General features: G+C 45.9%; 1 protein-coding gene across 1 annotated transcript in view; it reads right to left on the bottom strand.

Moving 5' to 3' along the window:
• Positions 1-20,233, bottom strand: part of diaph3 (diaphanous related formin 3) — a 711,417-nt gene that overhangs the window by 649,043 nt on the left and 42,141 nt on the right. Inside the window, exon 3 of the mRNA XM_090206735.1 lies at positions 15,537-15,710. Within this exon, the coding sequence (XP_090062861.1) occupies positions 15,537-15,710 (174 nt within the window). The remainder of the gene's footprint in view (positions 1-15,536; positions 15,711-20,233) is intronic.

The raw sequence follows: 20,233 nt of genomic DNA, 5'->3' as shown, positions 1-20,233 counted from the left end.
GAGAGAGACAGAGAGAGACAGAGAGAGACAGAGAGAGACAGAGAGAGACAGAGAGAGACAGAGAGTGTTAATATAATTATATGATTAGAATATTACCCTCCGAGACCATATGATAGTATGAAATTGATTCGAATCATTAGATTTTAATGCTGTCTGTGATTTAGTCAGTATAATTATATCTGAGAGTGTAGTTCGTAGTCAGAATTAATGTTTTGGTGACAATATATCTAGTGTCTTGATAACGGACTGTCTGAGGAAGATTCGGTGCCGACCTTGGCTGGGGCACTGAGAACCTCCCAGGGTCTCGGCACTGAGAACCTCCCAGGGTCTCGGCACTGAGAACCTCCCAGGGTCTCGGCACTGAGAACCTCCCAGGGTCTCTCCCAGGGTCTCGGCACTGAGAACCTCCCAGGGTCTCTCCCAGGGTGTCGGCACTGAGAACCTCCCAGGGTCTCTCCCAGGGTGTCGGCACTGAGAACCTCCCAGGGTCTCTCCCAGGGTGTCGGCACTGAGAACCTCCCAGGGTCTCTCCCAGGGTGTCGGCACTGAGAACCTCCCAGGGTCTCTCCCAGGGTCTCGGCACTGAGAACCTCCCAGGGTCTCTCCCTATGTCGGCTGGGTAGCAGGACAGTGTGGGCGTATGAGAACTAATGTTTTGTGTGGAAGTATGTGTGTCACTATAAAATGAAGGTCTTTGTTCTGTGCCCGTGAATAAACATTTGACTATTGTGGACTGGGCCTCTGTCTCGTTTTCATTCCAACCAGTATCTTACAAATCCTGGTCGCAGACAGAGTCATTTAAATCAATTGGGGAATGAACATTTGAGAACCTAATTCTCGTGACAGAGAGATGTGGAGAGAGAGATGTGGAGAGATAAATATATGCTAGGCAGGTTAAAAGTTGAAGCCCACTCTGAGCGGTTGTCTCCCAGTAACAGAGCTGAACTGGTTTCCCATTAAAGGACGTGTTGGAGCCCTGAGAAGGATCCATCCTGAACATCTCCATGTTGGAGCCCTGAGAAGGATCCATCCTGAACATCTTCATGTTGGAGCCCTGAGAAGGATCCATCCTGAACATCTGGTGTGAACATCTCCATGTTGGAGCCCTGAGAAGGATGCATCCTGAACATCTCCATGTTGGAGCCCTGAGAAGGATCCATCCTGAACATCTGGTGTGAACATCTCCATGTTGGAGCCCTGAGAAGGATCCATCCTGAACATCTCCATGTTGGAGCCCTGAGAAGGATCCATCCTGGACATCTGGTGTGAACATCTCCATGTTGGAGCCCTGAGAAGGATCCATCCTGAACATCTGGTGTAAACATCTCCATGTTGGAGCCCTGAGAAGGATCCACCCTGGACATCTCCATGTTGGAGCCCTGAGAAGGATCCATCCTGAACATCTCCATGTTGGAGCCCTGAGAAGGATCCATCCTGAACATCTCCATGTTGGAGCCCTGAGAAGGATCCATCCTGGACATCTGGTGTGAACATCTCCATGTTGGAGCCCTGAGAAGGATCCATCCTGAACATATTCATGTTGGAGCCCTGAGAAGGATCCATCCTGAACATCTCCATGTTGGAGCCCTGAGAAGAATCCATCCTGACCATCTGGTGTGAACATCTCCATGTTGGAGCCCTGAGAAGGATCCATCCTGAACATCTCCATGTTGGAGCCCTGAGAAGGATCCATCCTGAACATATCCATGTTGGAGCCCTGAGAAGGATCCATCCTGGACATCTGGTGTGAACATCTCCATGTTGGAGCCCTGAGAAGGATCCATCCTGAACATCTCCATGTTGGAGCCCTGAGAAGGATCCATCCTGAACATATCCATGTTGGAGCCCTGAGAAGGATCCATTCTGGACATCTGGTGTGAACATCTCCATGTTGGAGCCCTGAGAAGGATCCATCCTGAGCATCTCCATGTTGGAGCCCTGAGAAGGATCCACCCTGGACATCTGGTGTGAACATCTCCATGTTGGAGCCCTGAGAAGGATCCATCCTGAACATCTCCATGTTGGAGCCCTGAGAAGGATCCACCCTGGACATCTGGTGTGAACATCTCCATGTTGGAGCCCTGAGAAGGATCCATCCTGAACATCTCCATGTTGGAGCCCTGAGAAGGATCCATCCTGGACATCTGGTGTGAACATCTCCATGTTGGAGCCCTGAGAAGGATCCATCCTGAACATATCCATGTTGGAGCCCTGAGAAGGATCCATCCTGGACATCTGGTGTGAACATCTCCATGTTGGAGCCCTGAGAAGGATCCATCCTGAACATCTCCATGTTGGAGCCCTGAGAAGGATCCATCCTGGACATCTGGTGTGAACATCTCCGCGTTGATCTCGAAGCTAGAAAAACCTCTCAGTTATTACTGGAAAATCCACACGCTTTTGAAGAAAAAAGAAGGTTCAACAAAATGTCTTGACATTTCATTCATCTTCCCACTTTAAAAAGCATATTGGATTAAAACACAACACCTGTGCAGTTAATGAACTAGCTGCAAGCACGTATTTAAAAGCACGTATTTAAAAGCACGTATTTAAAAGCACGTATATAAAAGCACGTATATAAAAGCACGTATATAAAAGCACGTATATAAAAGCACGTATATAAAAGCACGTATTTAAAAGCACGTATTTAAAAGCACGTATATAAAAGCACGTATATAAAAGCACGTATATAAAAGCAGGTATTTAAAAGCACGTATTTAAAAGCACGTATTTAAAAGCACGTATATAAAAGCACGTATATAAAAGCAGGTATTTAAAAGGCCATATCATTAATTGCTTTTGTATTTTCAGAATAAGCTGCGCGGAGATAGAACCGTAGAATTCCATAGGAAATCATTGTTTAAATAGGATCTCTGTTGGGTGACTGACTGACCATTTAGATCCATTTTGTCCTTCAGGAAGTGAAAACAAAGTCATGCCGTATTAAAACAGAAACAGCCAACGTGAAAAGAGAAGAGAGATCCATACTGCATCCCAAAAATGGGGTCCTGGTCTAAAGTAGGGCACTATATAGGGAATATGGTTCTATAGGGCTCTGGTCTAAAGTAGTGCACTATATAGGGAATAGGGTTCTTTCTATAGGGCTCTGGTCTAAAGTAGTGCACGATGTAGGGAATAGGGTGCCATTTGGGATGGAACCCCAGTGGTGTGGCGTCCTGACTGTGTGATGGCCTGTTCTCTTGGGGCCTTGGAAAGGTGACATTGACAATGGTAGATACAGGCAACAGCCCAGAAATGACAGAGAGAGACAGACAGGCATCAGCCCAGAAACGATAGAGACAGACAGGCAACAGCCCAGAGACAGACAGGCATCAGCCCAGAGAAGATAGAGAGAGACAGGCAACAGCCCAGAGAAGATACAGAGACAGACAGGCAACAGCCCAGAGACAATAGAGACAGACAGGCAACAGCCCAGAGAAGATACAGAGACAGACAGGCAACAGCCCAGAGAAGATACAGAGAGACAGACAGGCAACAGCCCAGAGAAGATACAGAGAGACAGACAACAGCCCAGAGACCATAGAGCCAGACAGGCAACAGCCCAGAGACCATAGAGACAGACAGGCAACAGCCCAGAGACCATAGAGACAGACAGGCAACAGCCCAGAGACCATAGAGCCAGACAGGCAACAGCCCAGAGACCATAGAGACAGACAGGCAACAGCCCAGAGACCATAGAGCCAGACAGGCAACAGCCCAGAGACCATAGAGACAGACAGGCAACATCCCAGAGACCATAGAGACAGACAGGCAACAGCCCAGAGACCATAGAGACAGACAGGCAACAGCCCAGAGAAGATACAGAGAGACAGACGGGCAACAGACCGAATCTGGTCTTTAGACCAATCGATTGGTCGAAATGTTTAAACGTGTATTTTTCCATGTATAGACCCTGTATACAGACCATATAGACCATGTATACCCTGTGTGTTAATCAAGTCAACTGTATGTTGCTACTGAGCTTGTCTGATGCTTTAAGCACTTACACAAACTGGACACAAATGACTCAAGAGGGAGCCAGAGATCAATATAGTCGAACCAGAAGGAAAACCATGTTCCTGGCCCTGCTGCTGGCCTTCACAGATTCTGCCGTTAGGCTCCTGAAGTTGCCGGTAACAGGCTAGACCAGTGGTCTGCAACCTTTGCCATGTGGAGTGCCAAGTTATCCGACCGTTTCTACTGATCTGCCAGTTATGATCTTAATACGCATATTTTAATGTAAAACTTTTTTTTAAATATATATATATATATATAATAAAACGCCTTCATATTTCAAAATCAATGTCATGTGGTTGATCAAAATTATATCCAAATGACAAATCTAGAAGAAACTTCTACTGCCCAAAAACGTAGAAATAGCCGACATAAAGCCAACAAATAAAAACATCGCAGCCTGAAGGTAGAAGATAACCTGATAAAAATAAACATCACAATGGCCACTCATTGTCTGTCTGTAAGGAACTTGACACATTGTATCACAATGGCCACTCATTGTCTGTCTGTAAGGAACTTGACACATTGTATCACAATGGCCACTCATTGTCTGTCTGTAAGGAACTTGACACATTGTATCACAATGGCCACTCATTGCCTGTCTGTAAGGAACTTGACACATTGTATCAACTATTAACTTGTGTCTGGTCTGAAGCTCCTTGACACATTGTATCAACTATTAACTTGTGTCAGGTCTGAAGCTCCTTGACACATTGTATCAACTATTAACTTGTGTCAGGTCTGAAGCTCCTTGACACATTGTATCAACTATTAACTTGTGTCCACCAATCATTAGGCTGTTTTTTTGTTTGAGGCTCTATTGTCAACCAATCATCAGGCTGTTTTCGTTTGACCAAGGAGAACGTGACCAAAGACACGACTGAAACAGGAACCAAATCTGCTGTGGTGAACAGTAGACGTATAAATGTGATATTTAAGTAGACGTATAAATGTGTTATTGCAGGCTCTCTAATCGACTGTACAACGTTTACACATACATTATGATGTCAATATGTGAGCGTGTGATATAAAAGGGGGTTAGGAAACATGTTTATTTCCGACATTATACAGAAAATATTTGATGAACTACGACAACACTGCCACGTTGATCCGTTGGAAATCCTCAACAGGTGTCCGATTTTAAACCATGGCAGATTCACCTCCCCTAGACTCCACTCCTCCACAGTCCCATTGCTTCATTCTACTAGTCAATGTCTGCAGTGCTGCTCGCCGAGTCTCCCTTCTAAACGATCGAATCAACCTCGCCGAGTCTCCCTTCTAAACGATCGAATCAACCTCGCCGAGTCTCCCTTCTAAACGATTGAATCAACCTCGCCGAGTCTCTAAACGATCGAATCAACCTCGCCGAGTCTCCCTTCTAACCGATCGAATCAACCTCGCCGAGTCTCCCTTCTAACCGATCGAATCAACCTCGCCGAGTCTCCCTTCTAAACGATCGAATCAACCTCGCCAAGTCTCCCTTCTAAACGATCGAATCAACCTCGCCGAGTCTCCCTTCTAACCGATCGAATCAACCTCGCCGAGTCTCCCTTCTAAACGATCGAATCAACCTCGCCGAGTCTCCCTTCTAAACGATCGAATCAACCTCGCCGAGTCTCCCTTCTAAACGATTGAATCAACCTCGCCAAGTCTCTAAACGATCGAATCAACCTCGCCGAGTCTCCCTTCTAACCGATCGAATCAACCTCGCCGAGTCTCCCTTCTAAACGATCGAATCAACCTCGCCGAGTCTCCCTTCTAAACAATCGAATCAACCTCTCCGAGTCTCTAAACGATCGAATCAACCTCGCCGAGTCTCCCTTCTAAACGATCGAATCAACCTCGCCGAGTCTCTAAACGATCGAATCAACCTCGCCGAGTCTCTAAACGATCGAATCAACCTCGCCGAGTCTCCCTTCTAAACGATCGAATCAACCTCGACGAGTCTCTAAACGATCGAATCAACCTCGCCGAGTCTCTAAACGATCAAATCAACCTCGCCGAGTCTCTAAACGATCGAATCAACCTCGCCGAGTCTCCCTTCTAAACGATCGAATCAACCTCGACGAGTCTCTAAACGATCGAATCAACCTCGCCGAGTCTCTAAACGATCAAATCAACCTCGACGAGTCTCTAAACGATCGAATCAACCTCGCCGAGTCTCTAAACGATCAAATCAACCTCGCCGAGTCTCTAAACGATCAAATCAACCTCGACGAGTCTCTAAACGATCGAATCAACCTCGACGTGACCCGTTAGATTCAGGAACTTAAACCTAATTAGTCAAATAAAATGCCTCGACATTAAACTGGAACTGACAGTTATTATTTTAGTTAGTTTTGGAGTCAAAGATGGTTTCGGTTGTTTTGTTTGTTCATTTAAATCTTTATTTTTTCATTGGTTTTGGTTGATCTATAATAACCTTGTTACACACACAGTCACACACACAGTCACACACACAGTCACACACACAGTCACACACACAGTCACACACACAGTCACACACACAGTCACACACACAGTCACACAGTCTCACACACAGTCACACAGTCTCACACACAGTCACACACACAGTCACACAGTCTCACAGTCACACACACAGTCACACACACAGTCACACAGTCTCACACACAGTCACACAGTCACACACACAGTCACACACACAGTCACACAGTCTCACACACAGTCACACAGTCTCACACACAGTCACACAGTCACACACAGTCACACAGTCACACACACAGTCACACAGTCACACAGTCACACAGTCACACAGTCACACACACAGTCACACAGTCTCACACACAGTCACACAGTCACACACACAGTCACACAGTCTCACACACAGTCACACAGTCTCACACACAGTCACACAGTCACACACAGTCACACAGTCACACAGTCACACACACAGTCACACAGTCTCACACACAGTCACAGTCTCACACACAGTCACACAGTCTCACACACAGTCACACAGTCTCACACACAGTCACACAGTCACACACACAGTCACACAGTCTCACACACAGTCACACAGTCTCACACACAGTCTCACACACAGTCTCACAGTCTCACACACAGTCACACAGTCTCACACACAGTCACACAGTCACACAGTCTCACACACAGTCACACAGTCACACAGTCACACAGTCTCACACACAGTCACACAGTCTCACACACAGTCTCACACACAGTCTCACACACAGTCTCACAGTCTCACACACAGTCACACAGTCACACAGTCACACAGTCTCACACACAGTCTCACACACAGTCTCACAGTCACACACACAGTCACACAGTCACACACACAGTCACACAGTCTCACACACAGTCACACAGTCTCACACACAGTCTCACAGTCTCACACACAGTCACACAGTCACACAGTCACACAGTCTCACACACAGTCACACAGTCTCACACACAGTCTCACACACAGTCTCACAGTCTCACACACAGTCACACAGTCACACAGTCACACAGTCTCACACACAGTCACACAGTCTCACACACAGTCACACAGTCACACAGTCTCACACACAGTCACACAGTCTCACAGTCACACAGTCACACAGTCACACAGTCTCACACACAGTCACACAGTCTCACACACAGTCACACAGTCACACACAGTCACACAGTCTCACACACAGTCACACAGTCTCACACACAGTCACACAGTCTCACAGTCACACACACAGTCACACACACAGTCACACAGTCACACACACAGTCACACAGTCACACAGTCACACAGTCTCACACACAGTCACACAGTCTCACACACAGTCACACAGTCACACACACAGTCACACAGTCACACAGTCACACACACAGTCACACAGTCACACAGTCACACACACAGTCACACAGTCTCACACACAGTCACACAGTCTCACACACAGTCACACAGTCTCACACACAGTCACACAGTCACACACACAGTCACACAGTCACACAGTCACACAGTCACACACACAGTCACACAGTCACACACACAGTCACACAGTCACACACACAGTCACACAGTCTCACACACAGTCACACAGTCTCACACACAGTCACACAGTCACACACACAGTCACACAGTCACACACACAGTCACACAGTCTCACACACAGTCACACAGTCTCACACACAGTCACACAGTCTCACACACAGTCACACAGTCTCACACACAGTCACACAGTCTCACACACAGTCACACACACAGTCACACAGTCTCACACACAGTCACACAGTCTCACACACAGTCTCACACACAGTCACACAGTCTCACACACAGTCACACACACAGTCTCACACACAGTCACACAGTCTCACACACAGTCACACACAGTCACACAGTCTCACACACAGTCACACAGTCTTACACTCAGACACACAGTCTCAAACACAGTCTCACACACAGTCACACAGTCTCACACACAGTCACACAGTCTCACACACAGTCACACAGTCTCACACACAGTCACACAGTCTCACACACAGTCACACAGTCTCACACAGTCACACAGTCTCACACACAGTCACACAGTCACACACACAGTCACACAGTCTCACACACAGTCACACAGTCTCACACACAGTCACACAGTCACAGTCTCACACACAGTCACACAGTCTCACACACAGTCACACAGTCTCACACACAGTCACACAGTCTCACACACAGTCACACAGTCTCACACACAGTCACACAGTCTCACACACAGTCACACAGTCTCACACACAGTCACACACACAGTCACACAGTCTCACACACAGTCACACAGTCTCACACACAGTCACACAGTCTCACACAGTCTCACACACAGTCACACAGTCTCACACACAGTCACACAGTCACACAGTCTCACACACAGTCACACAGTCTCACACACAGTCACACAGTCTCACACACAGTCACACAGTCTCACACACAGTCACACACACAGTCACACACACAGTCACACACACAGTCACACACACAGTCTCACACACACAGTCACACACACAGTCACACACACACAGTCACACACACACAGTCACACACACAGTCACACACAGTCACACACACAGTCTCACACACAGTCTCACACACAGTCTCACACACAGTCACACACACAGTCTCACACACACACAGACTCACACACACACATACAGTCTCACACACACACAGTCTCACATACACACAGTCTCACATACACACAGTCTCACATACACACAGTCACACAGTCTCACACACACACAGTCTCACACACACACAGTCTCACACACACACACACAGTCTCACACACACACACACAGTCTCACACACACACACACAGTCTCACACACACACACAGTCTCACACACACACACAGTCTCACACACACACACACAGTCACACACACACAGTCACACACAGTCACACACACACACACACACAGTCACACACACACAGTCTCTCACACACACACAGTCTCACACACACAGTCTCACACACACACACACAGTCTCACACACACACACACAGTCTCACACACACACACAGTCACACACACAGTCACACACACAGTCACACACACACAGTCACACACACAGTCTCACACACAGTCTCACACACAGTCTCACACACAGTCTCACACACAGTCTCACACACACACATACAGTCTCACACACACACAGTCTCACATACACACAGTCTCACATACACACAGTCTCACATACACACAGTCTCACATACACACAGTCACACAGTCTCACACACACACAGTCTCACACACTGTCACACACACACACAGTCTCACACACACACAGTCTCACACACACACAGTCTCACACACACACAGTCTCACACACACACACAGTCTCACACACACACACAGTCTCACACACACACACAGTCTCACACACACACACAGTCACACACACACACACACAGTCACACACACACAGTCTCTCACACACACACAGTCTCACACACACACACACGGTCCGGCTCTTTCAACAGCGTGTCATCAGAAGTGTTATGGAGCTTCCTCCTGTGTAATGTCTGGTCTCCACGGGCAACGGTCCAATCATTCCCTCGTAGAAAGCACTGGGCTGGGATTGGATCGATTAAGAAGAGAGGAGGAGGAGGAGCATAGGTAGAGGTGAGAAAGAGACGAAGGATTAAACTATATCCATGTCAGCTGGCGAGGTTAGAGGACACGGAGCTCTGAAGATGAAACATAGATATGAGACAGAGACAGAGACAGAGAGACAGACAGACAGAGAGTGAGAGAGTGAGAGAGTCTGTGTAAAGATGAAAGTCAGCCTACATGACGGTGTCGCTATCGGGCGGGGTTAGCTTATCATGGCCTCTTTAGAGAAAGCAACTGACGAGTCAATGGAAACTGGCCCGCTCTCCAACTGGCCCGCTCTCCGGTGTTGTCCGTCACCTCTCTGTAGCAGAGCTGTGTGAGTCATTACCGGTGTTGTCTGTCACCTCTCCGTAGCAGAGCTGTGTGAGTCATTACCGGTGTTGTCTGTCACCTCTCCATAGCAGAGCTGTGTGAGTCATTACCGGTGTTGTCCCTGTCACCTCTCCGTAGCAGAGCTGTGTGTCATTACCAGTGTTGTCCCTGTCACCTCTCTGTAGCAGAGCTGTGTGAGTCATTACCAGTGTTGTCCCTGTCACCTCTCCGTAGCAGAGCTGTGTGAGTCATTACCGGTGTTGTCCCTGTCACCTCTCTGTAGCAGAGCTGTGTGAGTCATTACCGGTGTTGTCCCTGTCACCTCTCTGTAGCAGAGCTGTGTGAGTCATTACCGGTGTTGTCCCTGTCACCTCTCCGTAGCAGAGCTGAGTGAGTCACGGCGTTGGACGGCAGGGATGTCCTTGTCCCATCATGCTCTAGCGACTCCTGTGGCAGGACGCGCCCATTGGTGAGGCTTCCGGGTTAAGTGGACATTGTGTCAAGAAGCAGTGCAGCTTGGTTAGGTTGTGTTTCCGGTTGAGTCACCTGCGTCACCAAGGGTGCATAATGCATCACCAAGGGTGCTTAACGCATCACCAAGGGTGCTTAACGCATCACCAAGGGTGCATAATGCATCACCAAGGGTGCTTAACGCATCACCAAGGGTGCATAACGCATCACCAAGGGTGCATAACGCATCACCAAGGGTGCTTAATGCATCACCAAGGGTGCATAACGCATCACCAAGGGTGCTTAACACGTCACCAAGGGTGCTTAACGCATCACCAAGGGTGCTTAACACGTCACCAAGGGTGCATAACGCATCACCAAGGGTGCTTAACGCGTCACCAAGGGTGCTTAACGCATCACCAAGGGTGCATAACGCGTCACCAAGGGTGCTTAACGCGTCACCAAGGGAGCTTAACGCATCACCAAGGGTGCATAACGCATCACCAAGGGAGCTTAACGCGTCACCAAGGGTGCTTAACGCATCACCAAGGGTGCATAACGCATCACCAAGGGTGCTTAACGCATCACCAAGGGTGCATAACGCATCACCAAGGGTGCATAACGCGTCACCAAGGGAGCTTAACGCGCCACCAAGGGTGCTTAACGCATCACCAAGGGAGCTTAACGCGTCACCAAGGGTGCATAACGCATCACCAAGGGTGCATAATGCATCACCAAGGGAGCTTAACGCGTCACCAAGGGAGCTTAACGCGTCACCAAGGGTGCTTAACGCGTCACCAAGGGTGCTTAACGCATCACCAAGGGTGCATAATGCATCACCAAGGGAGCTTAACGCGTCACCAAGGGTGCTTAACGCATCACCAAGGGAGCTTAACGCGTCACCAAGGGTGCTTAACGCATCACCAAGGGTGCATAATGCATCACCAAGGGAGCTTAATGCATCACCAAGGGTGCATAATGCATCACCAAGGGTGCTTAACGCATCACCAAGGGTGCTTAATGAGTCACCCATGTCATCAAGGGCGCTTCCCAAATGGCACCCTATTCCCTACATGCACACTACTTCTCAAAAGTCTAAAGTAGTGCACTATATTAACCTTTCTGATCTCCCCATCCCGGATCCGGGTTCGTGAATACAGACTCAAGCTCATTACCATAACGCAACGTTAACTATTCATGAAAATCGCAAATGAAATGAAATAAATATGCTAGCTCTCAAGCTTAGCCTTTTGTTAACAACACTGTCATCTCAGATTTTCAAAATATGCTTCTCAACCATTGCAAAACAAGCATTTGTGTAACAGTATTGATGGCTAACGTAGCATTTAGCATTAGCATTCAGCTGGCAACATTTACACAAAAAAACAGAAAAGCATTCAAAAAAATCATTTACCTTTGAAGAACTTCAGATGTTTTCAATGAGGAGACTCTCAGATAGCAAATGTTCAGTTTTTCCTGAAAGATTATTTGTTTAGGACAAATCGCTCCGTTTTCTGCGTCACGTTTAGCTATGAAAAAACCCCTGTATCCAGGATTGTGTAAATCTATCAGCAAGCTCATTAGCATAACACAACGTTAACTATTTATGAAAATCGCAAATGAAATGAAATAAATATGCCATCTCTCAAGCTTAGCCTTTTGTAAACAACACTGTCATCTCAGATTTTCAAAATATGCTTCTCAACCATAGGAAAACAATAATTTGTGTAAAAGTAGCTAGCTAGAGTTAGCATTTCGCGTTAGCATTTAGCGTTAGCATTAGCGTTAGCATCCAGCACGCAACATTAACAAAAACATAAAAGCCTTCAAATAAAATCATTTACCTTTGAAGAACTTCTGATGTTTTCAATGAGGATACTCTCAGTTAGATAGCAGATGCTCAGTTTTTCCAAAAAGATTCCTTGTGTATTAGAAATAGCTCCGTTTTATACATCACATTTGGCTACCAAAAAAAATCCATGAATTCAGTCCTCAAAACGCAAACTTTTTTCCAAATTAACTCCATAATATCGACTGAAAACATGGCAAACGTTGTTTAGAATCAATCATCAAGGTGTTTTTCACATATCTCTTCATTGATACATCGTTCTTGGACACATGCTTTCTCCCCTGAATCAAATGGTAAAGTGGAAGCAGCTGGCAATTGCGCACCGAATTCGACGCAGGACACCAGGCGGACACTTGGAAAATGTAGTCTCTTATGGTCAATCTTCCAATGATATGCCTACAAATACGTCACAATGCTGCTAAGACCTTGGGCGAACGACAGAAAGTGTAGGCTCATTCGTTGCGCAATCACAGCCATATAAGGAGAGAATGGAAAACAGAGCTTCAGAAATTCTGCTAATTCCTGGGTGATGCATCATCTTGGTTTCGCCTGTAGAATGAGTTCTGGGGCACTTACAGACAAAATCTTTGCAGATTCTGAAACTTCAGAGTGTTTTCTTTCCAAAACTGTCAAGAATATGCATAGTCGAGCATCTTTTCGTGACAAAATATCACGCTTAAAACGGGAACGTTTTTTATCCAAAAATGAAATAGCGCCCCTAGAGCTCTAACAGGTTAAAGTTGCCATTTAGGAATCAACCCATTTCAGCAAGTCAATCTTCTAAGGCAGCAGCACACAGAGCCGCCACACAGAGCCGCCACACAGAGCCAGCCACACAGAGCCAGCCACACAGAGCCAGCCACACAGAGCCAGCCACACAGAGCCAGCCACACAGAGCCAGCCACACAGAGCCAGCCACACAGAGCCAGCCACACAGAGCCGCCACACAGAGCCAGCCACACAGAGCCAGCCACACAGAGCCAGCCACACAGAGCCAGCCACACAGAGCCAGCCACACAGAGCCAGCCACACAGAGCCAGCCACACAGAGCCAGCCACACAGAGCCAGCCACACAGAGTCAGGTAAATCCCGGGTGACATTTTCTTTCAGGATTTGACTCGAATGTCACCCTATTCCCTACATAGTGCCCTAATTGTAACCAGAGCCCTATGGGCCATAGAACAGTAAACCCTTACAGGAAATAGGATTCCGTTTGGAACGTCAGACACAACAGTTCCGTTGCCGAGGGAGACAAGCTTTTTAAATCCTCCCCCACCGGAACACTAGGTCAGAGGTCAGAGAGAGAGAAAGAAAGAAAAAAAAAAAAAAACAACAGACATCTTTTATGAAACTTTATAATTGGATGTTCTGTTGAGGACAACAGAATGAGTTGAAGAGGTTCTCTGTCCGTTGGATGGGTCTTGACGAACGGGATATTCTCTACTTTTAAAAGTGAAAGATGAAAAAAAAAAATGTCTACGAAGGCACCGTAACCCGAGAGTCTGTGGAATGAACACCTTTTGTCGTCGTCCTGACTAACAAACGTAACTGTCCGCATGACCAGGAAGCTTCCTAAGACCCGAGTTTGGGGTTTTATGGAGTACAGGGACAGAAAAAAATGGGACGACGAGACCAAGAGATGTTGTCACTGTAATTGGATGTTCCTTTGAATGAAATGGTCTCTTCTTTTGAAGAGAGGAAAGGTATTAAAATACCCACCATGCACCTCACCTCACCTCACCTCACACGGAAAAAACGAAACGGTGTCAGTCTGCAGGACCAGGAAGCGTCAGAGACGTCGTGAAGCGTACAAACGTTTAATACCAAGGTATAAAAAAAACCACAATGCACCTCACCTCAGTTTAATACCAAGCTGATGTAAAAACGTGATGCCGTGTTGAAATACCACAGTCCTGAATGTCCTCGAATCCCGTAGAGACAACTGCATTTACCGGGACTCCTGACATTCATGCCCACTATGTGAACACCCTACTACGGCCCTCTATCAGTGGGGGTGTTGAAATACCACAATCCTGAATGTCCCCGAATCCCGTAGAGACAACTGCATTTACCGGGACTCCTGACATTCATGCCCACTATGTGAACACCCTACTACGGCCCTCTATCAGTGGGGGTGTTGAAATACCACAATCCTGAATGTCCCCGAATCCCGTAGAGACAACTGCATTTACCGGGACTCCTGACATTCATGCCCACTATGTGAACACCCTACTACGGCCCTCTATCAGTGGGGGTGTTGAAACACCACAGTCCTGAATGTCCTCGAATCCCGTAGAGACAACTGGGATCTGTGGAATTACAAGCTAAGAGAAGGAAATGGAGCCCACTTAAAAACAACTGACTCTGTGTCTGTGTGTGTGTGTGTGTGTGTGTGTGTGTGTGTGTGTGTGTGTGTGTGTGTGTGTGTGTGTGTTCCATTATTGACTCTAGTCTGTATTTCCCCCTATCACACCTCCCTGAGGGCGGTCAGAAAACAGGAAGTACCGGTATGTATTTTGAATGTGAAACTGTCAGTATGTCTGACTCTAAGAACATGCCCTGCAGCAACATAACATAACGTACCATCCTCATATTCTCAAATACACACACAGAGAGACAGAGAGAGACAGAGAGAGAGAGAGAGAGAGCGAGAGAGAGAGAGAGAGACAGAGAGAGAGACAGGAGACAGAGAGACAGAGAGAGACAGAGAGAGAGACAGACAGAGAGACAGACAGAGAGAGAGAGACACACACACACACACACACACACACACAGACACCTCATCCATCCCCTACCATCATCTTCTCGAATAGGCCCAGTATCTCCTGTTCTGAGGTGATCTTGGAGGACAGTTCCTCAAACTCAGCGGAGGAGGAAGACCATTCAGACGAGGAGGAGTGTTTGACGTGAGGGAGGTGAGGACGCTCTTTCTTACTGCCCGGGATACGGATACTGGCGAACCTGTCCATCTGAGGAACACACAGACAGGGACAAGAGAGGCCAGTCATTAAAAAAGCCCAAAATGTTCTCATAAAACAAGGTTACGGACCACATTAACAAAGACCTACTGACAGACTAAGCTGTCGTTAGACACATCGAGGTCGAAGGTTAACACTGGCCTGATGGTTAACAACGGGTGTTAGTGAAGCTGTTGTTGGTCCCCCTCTTTCTACCCGGTACCCCCCCCCCCCCCCTACCCGGTCCCCCCCCCCTCTCTACCCGGACCCCCCCCCCCCCCCCCCTACCCGGTCCCCCCCCCCTCTCTACCCGGACCCCCCCCCCCCACTCCTCTACCCGGTCCCCCCCCTCTCTACCCGGTCCCCCCCCCTCTCTACCCGGTCTCCCCCCCTCTCTACCCGGTCTCCCCCCCTCTCTACCCGGTCTCCCCCTTCTCTACCCGGTACCCCCCTTCTCTACCGGTACCCACCTCCTCTACCCCCCCCCCTACCAGGCCCCCCTCTCTACCAGTCACAATTTCTAAAATAGACAAATCACAGAAAACGCACAAGTTTTGTCATGTTAAAACAGTTGGGTTTTTTTAGCCTGTGGGACTTTGGTTTGACCTGTGGGACTTTGGTCTGACCTGTGGGACTTTGGTCTGACCTGTGGGACTTTGGTCTGACCTGTGGGACTTTGGTCTGACCTGTGGGACTTTGGTCTGACCTGTGGGACCACTCGTCAACGTGTCTGCTAGGAATATAGACATTCTACCAGCCAATGACAAACTGGACCAGCATTCGGCTGGTGGCTGGTGTTCATTTCCCTTCCCTGATATGTTAGCAGAAGGAGATGAGGGTAAAATGGCTGCTGTTCATTTCCCTTCCCTGATGTGTTAGCAGAAGGAGATGAGGGTGACATGGTTGTTTTTCAGGCTGTCATGTAGTTAGTTTTCAGTCTTGTCGTATCATTATTGTCCGAGCAGAAGAAGCACGCAGGGCCTGATGCTGGCTGACCAACAACAGACCAGATGCATCAGGCGTGGGGTTGTTGGTTCCATTTAAGCGTCAGACAGACAGACTCTCTTCATCCAACTCCCTCTGAAGTCTGGCTAATGTACATCAGTCGTACTAAGTACAACAACCCTAAAGCCCACCACTATCAGTCACCCCATCTGTCTCTACTAGAGAGCACTCAACGCTGTGCCGCGCGTGTGTGTGTGTGTGCCGTGTGTGTGTGTTACACTCAAATACCCTACATTACAAGACAGAGACAGCAGCCATGACCCCCAAACTATAATACTACACTATAACACTTAGTGACCCCATAATACACTATAACACTTAGTGACCCACAATACACTATAACACTTAGTGACCCACATAATACACTATAACACTTGGTGACCCACAATACACTATAACACTTAGTGACCCCCATAATACACTATAACACTTAGTGACCCCCATAATAATACACTATAACACTTAGTGACCCCCATAATACACTATAACACTTAGTGACCCCCATAATAATACACTATAACACTTAGTGACCCACATAATAATACACTATAACACTTGGTGACCCACAATACACTATAACACTTAGTGACCCACATAATAATACACTATAACACTTGGTGACCCACAATACACTATAACACTTAGTGACCCACAATACACTATAACACTTAGTGACCCACATAATAATACACTATAACACTTAGTGACCCCCATAATACACTATAACACTTAGTGACCCCATAATAATACACTATAAAACTTAGTGACCCCATAATACCACACTATAACACTTAGTGACCCCATAATAATACACTATAAAACTTAGTGACCCCATAATACTACACTAGAACACTTAGTGACTACATAATACCACACTATAACACTTAGTGACTACATAATACCACACTATAACACTTAGTGACCCCATAATAATACACTATAACACTTAGTGACCCCATAATAATACACTATAACACTTAGTGACCCCATAATAATACACTATAAAACTTAGTGACCCCATAATACTACACAATAACACTTAGTGACTACATAATACCACACTATAACACTTAGTGACCCCATAATACTACACTATAACACTTAGTGACCCTCATAATACACTATAACACTTAGTGACCCCATAATACTACACTATATCACTTAGTGACCTTCATAATACACTATAACACTTAGTGACCCTCATAATACACTATAACACTTAGTGACCCCCATAATACACTATAACACTTAGTGACCCCATAATACACTATAACACTTAGTGACCCTCATAATACACTATAACACTTAGCGACCCCATAATACTACACTATAACACTTGGTGACCCACAATACACTATAACACTTAGTGACCCACATAATAATACACTATAACACTTAGTGACACCATAATAATACACTATAACACTTAGTGACCCTATTATACACTATACCACTTAGTGACCCCATAATCCACTATAACACTTAGTGACCCCATAATACTACACTATAACACTTGGTGACCCCCATAACACACTATAACACTTAGTGACCCACAAAACACTATAACACTTAGTGACCCACATAATAATACACTATAACACTTGGTGACCCACAATACACTATAACACTTAGTGACCCACATAATAATACACTATAACGCTTGGTGACCCACAATACACTATAACACTTAGTGACCCACATAATAATACACTATAACACTTAGTGACCCCATAATAATACACTATAACACTTAGTGACCCTATTATACACTACACCACTAAGTGACCCCATAATACTACACTATAACACTTGGTGACCCCCATAATACACTATAACACTTAGTGACCCCATAATAATACACTATAACACTTAGTGACCCCATAATAATACACTATAACACTTAGTGACCCCCATAATACACTATAACACTTAGTGACCCTATAATAATACACTATAAAACTTAGTGACCCCATAATACTACACTATAAAACTTAGTGACCCCATAATATACTATAACACTTAGTGACCCCATAATACTACACTATAACACTTAATGACCCCATAATACACTATAACACTTAGTGACCCACAATACACTATAACACTTAGTGACCCACATAATAATACACTATAACACTTGGTGACCCACAATACACTATAACACTTAGTGACCCACATAATAATACACTATAACACTTAGTGACACCATAATAATACACTATACCACTTAGTGACCCCATAATACTACACTATAACACGTGGTGACCCCCATAACGCACTATAACACTTAGTGACCCCATAATAATACACTATAACACTTAGTGACTACATAATACCACACTATAACACTTAGTGACCCCATAATACTACACTATAACACTTAGTGACCCCATAATACTACACTATAACACTTAGTGACCCCATAATACTACACTATAACACTTAGTGACCCAATAATACTACACTATAACACTTAGTGACCCCATAATACACTATAACACTTAGTGACCCCATAATACACTATAACACTTAGTGACCCCATAATAATACACTATAAAACTTAGTGACCCCATAATACTACACTATAACACTTAGTGACCCCATAATAATACACTATAACACTTAGTGACCCCATAATACTACACTATAACACTTAGTGACCCCATAATACTACACTATAACACTTAGTGACCCCATAATACTACACTATAACACTTAGTGACCCCATAATACTACACCATAACACTTAGTGACCCCATAATACTACACTATAACACTTAGTGACCCCCATAATACACTATAACACTTAGTGACCCCATAATACTACACTATAACACTTAGTGACTACATAATATCACACTATAACACTTAGTGACCCCATAATACTACACTAACACTTAGTGACCCCATAATACCACACTATAACACTTAGTGACCCCATAATACTACACTATAACACTTAGTGACCCCCATAATACACCATAACACTTAGTGGCCCCATAATAATGCACTATAACACTTAGTGACCCACTAAGTACCCTGACAATATGATAACTCACCATAACACTGTAGTAAGACTGGATGGCTGGAAGGATTGAAACCCTTTAGAGTGTGTTTTTCCCTCTTCGCTCTGTACATCGTCAGCATCTCTATTGGCTGTACAATAGGCCTCCATTATTAACAGTCTCTGTTCTCTTTCTGTTCATATACTCAGTGTGTGTTTGTTTGGAGTCAAGCATCTCTATTGGCTGTACAATAGGCCTCCATTATTAACAGACTCTGTTCTCTTTCTGTTCATATACTCAGTGTGTGTTTGTTTGGAGTCAAGCATCTCTATTGGCTGTATAATAGGCCTCCATTATTAACAGTCTGTTTTCTTTCCGTTTATCCTCCTGTTTATCGTCAGTGTGTGTTGGAATCAAGCGCTAGTGTTTGAACTGGGGGTTTTAGCAGCGTTGTTCGCTCTGCAGGAAACAGAGCCGTGATCACTGCCTCTGATTAGACGATTCTGTTTCCACTCCCCTCGGCAC

The sequence above is a fragment of the Oncorhynchus mykiss genome, chromosome 18, assembly GCF_057628025.1.
Source record: "Oncorhynchus mykiss isolate SJ-2025 chromosome 18, ASM5762802v1, whole genome shotgun sequence".
Lineage (NCBI taxonomy): Eukaryota > Metazoa > Chordata > Actinopteri > Salmoniformes > Salmonidae > Oncorhynchus > Oncorhynchus mykiss.
The sequence above is the reverse complement of the archived record's forward strand: the minus strand, read 5'-3'. Positions and strand labels throughout refer to the sequence as shown.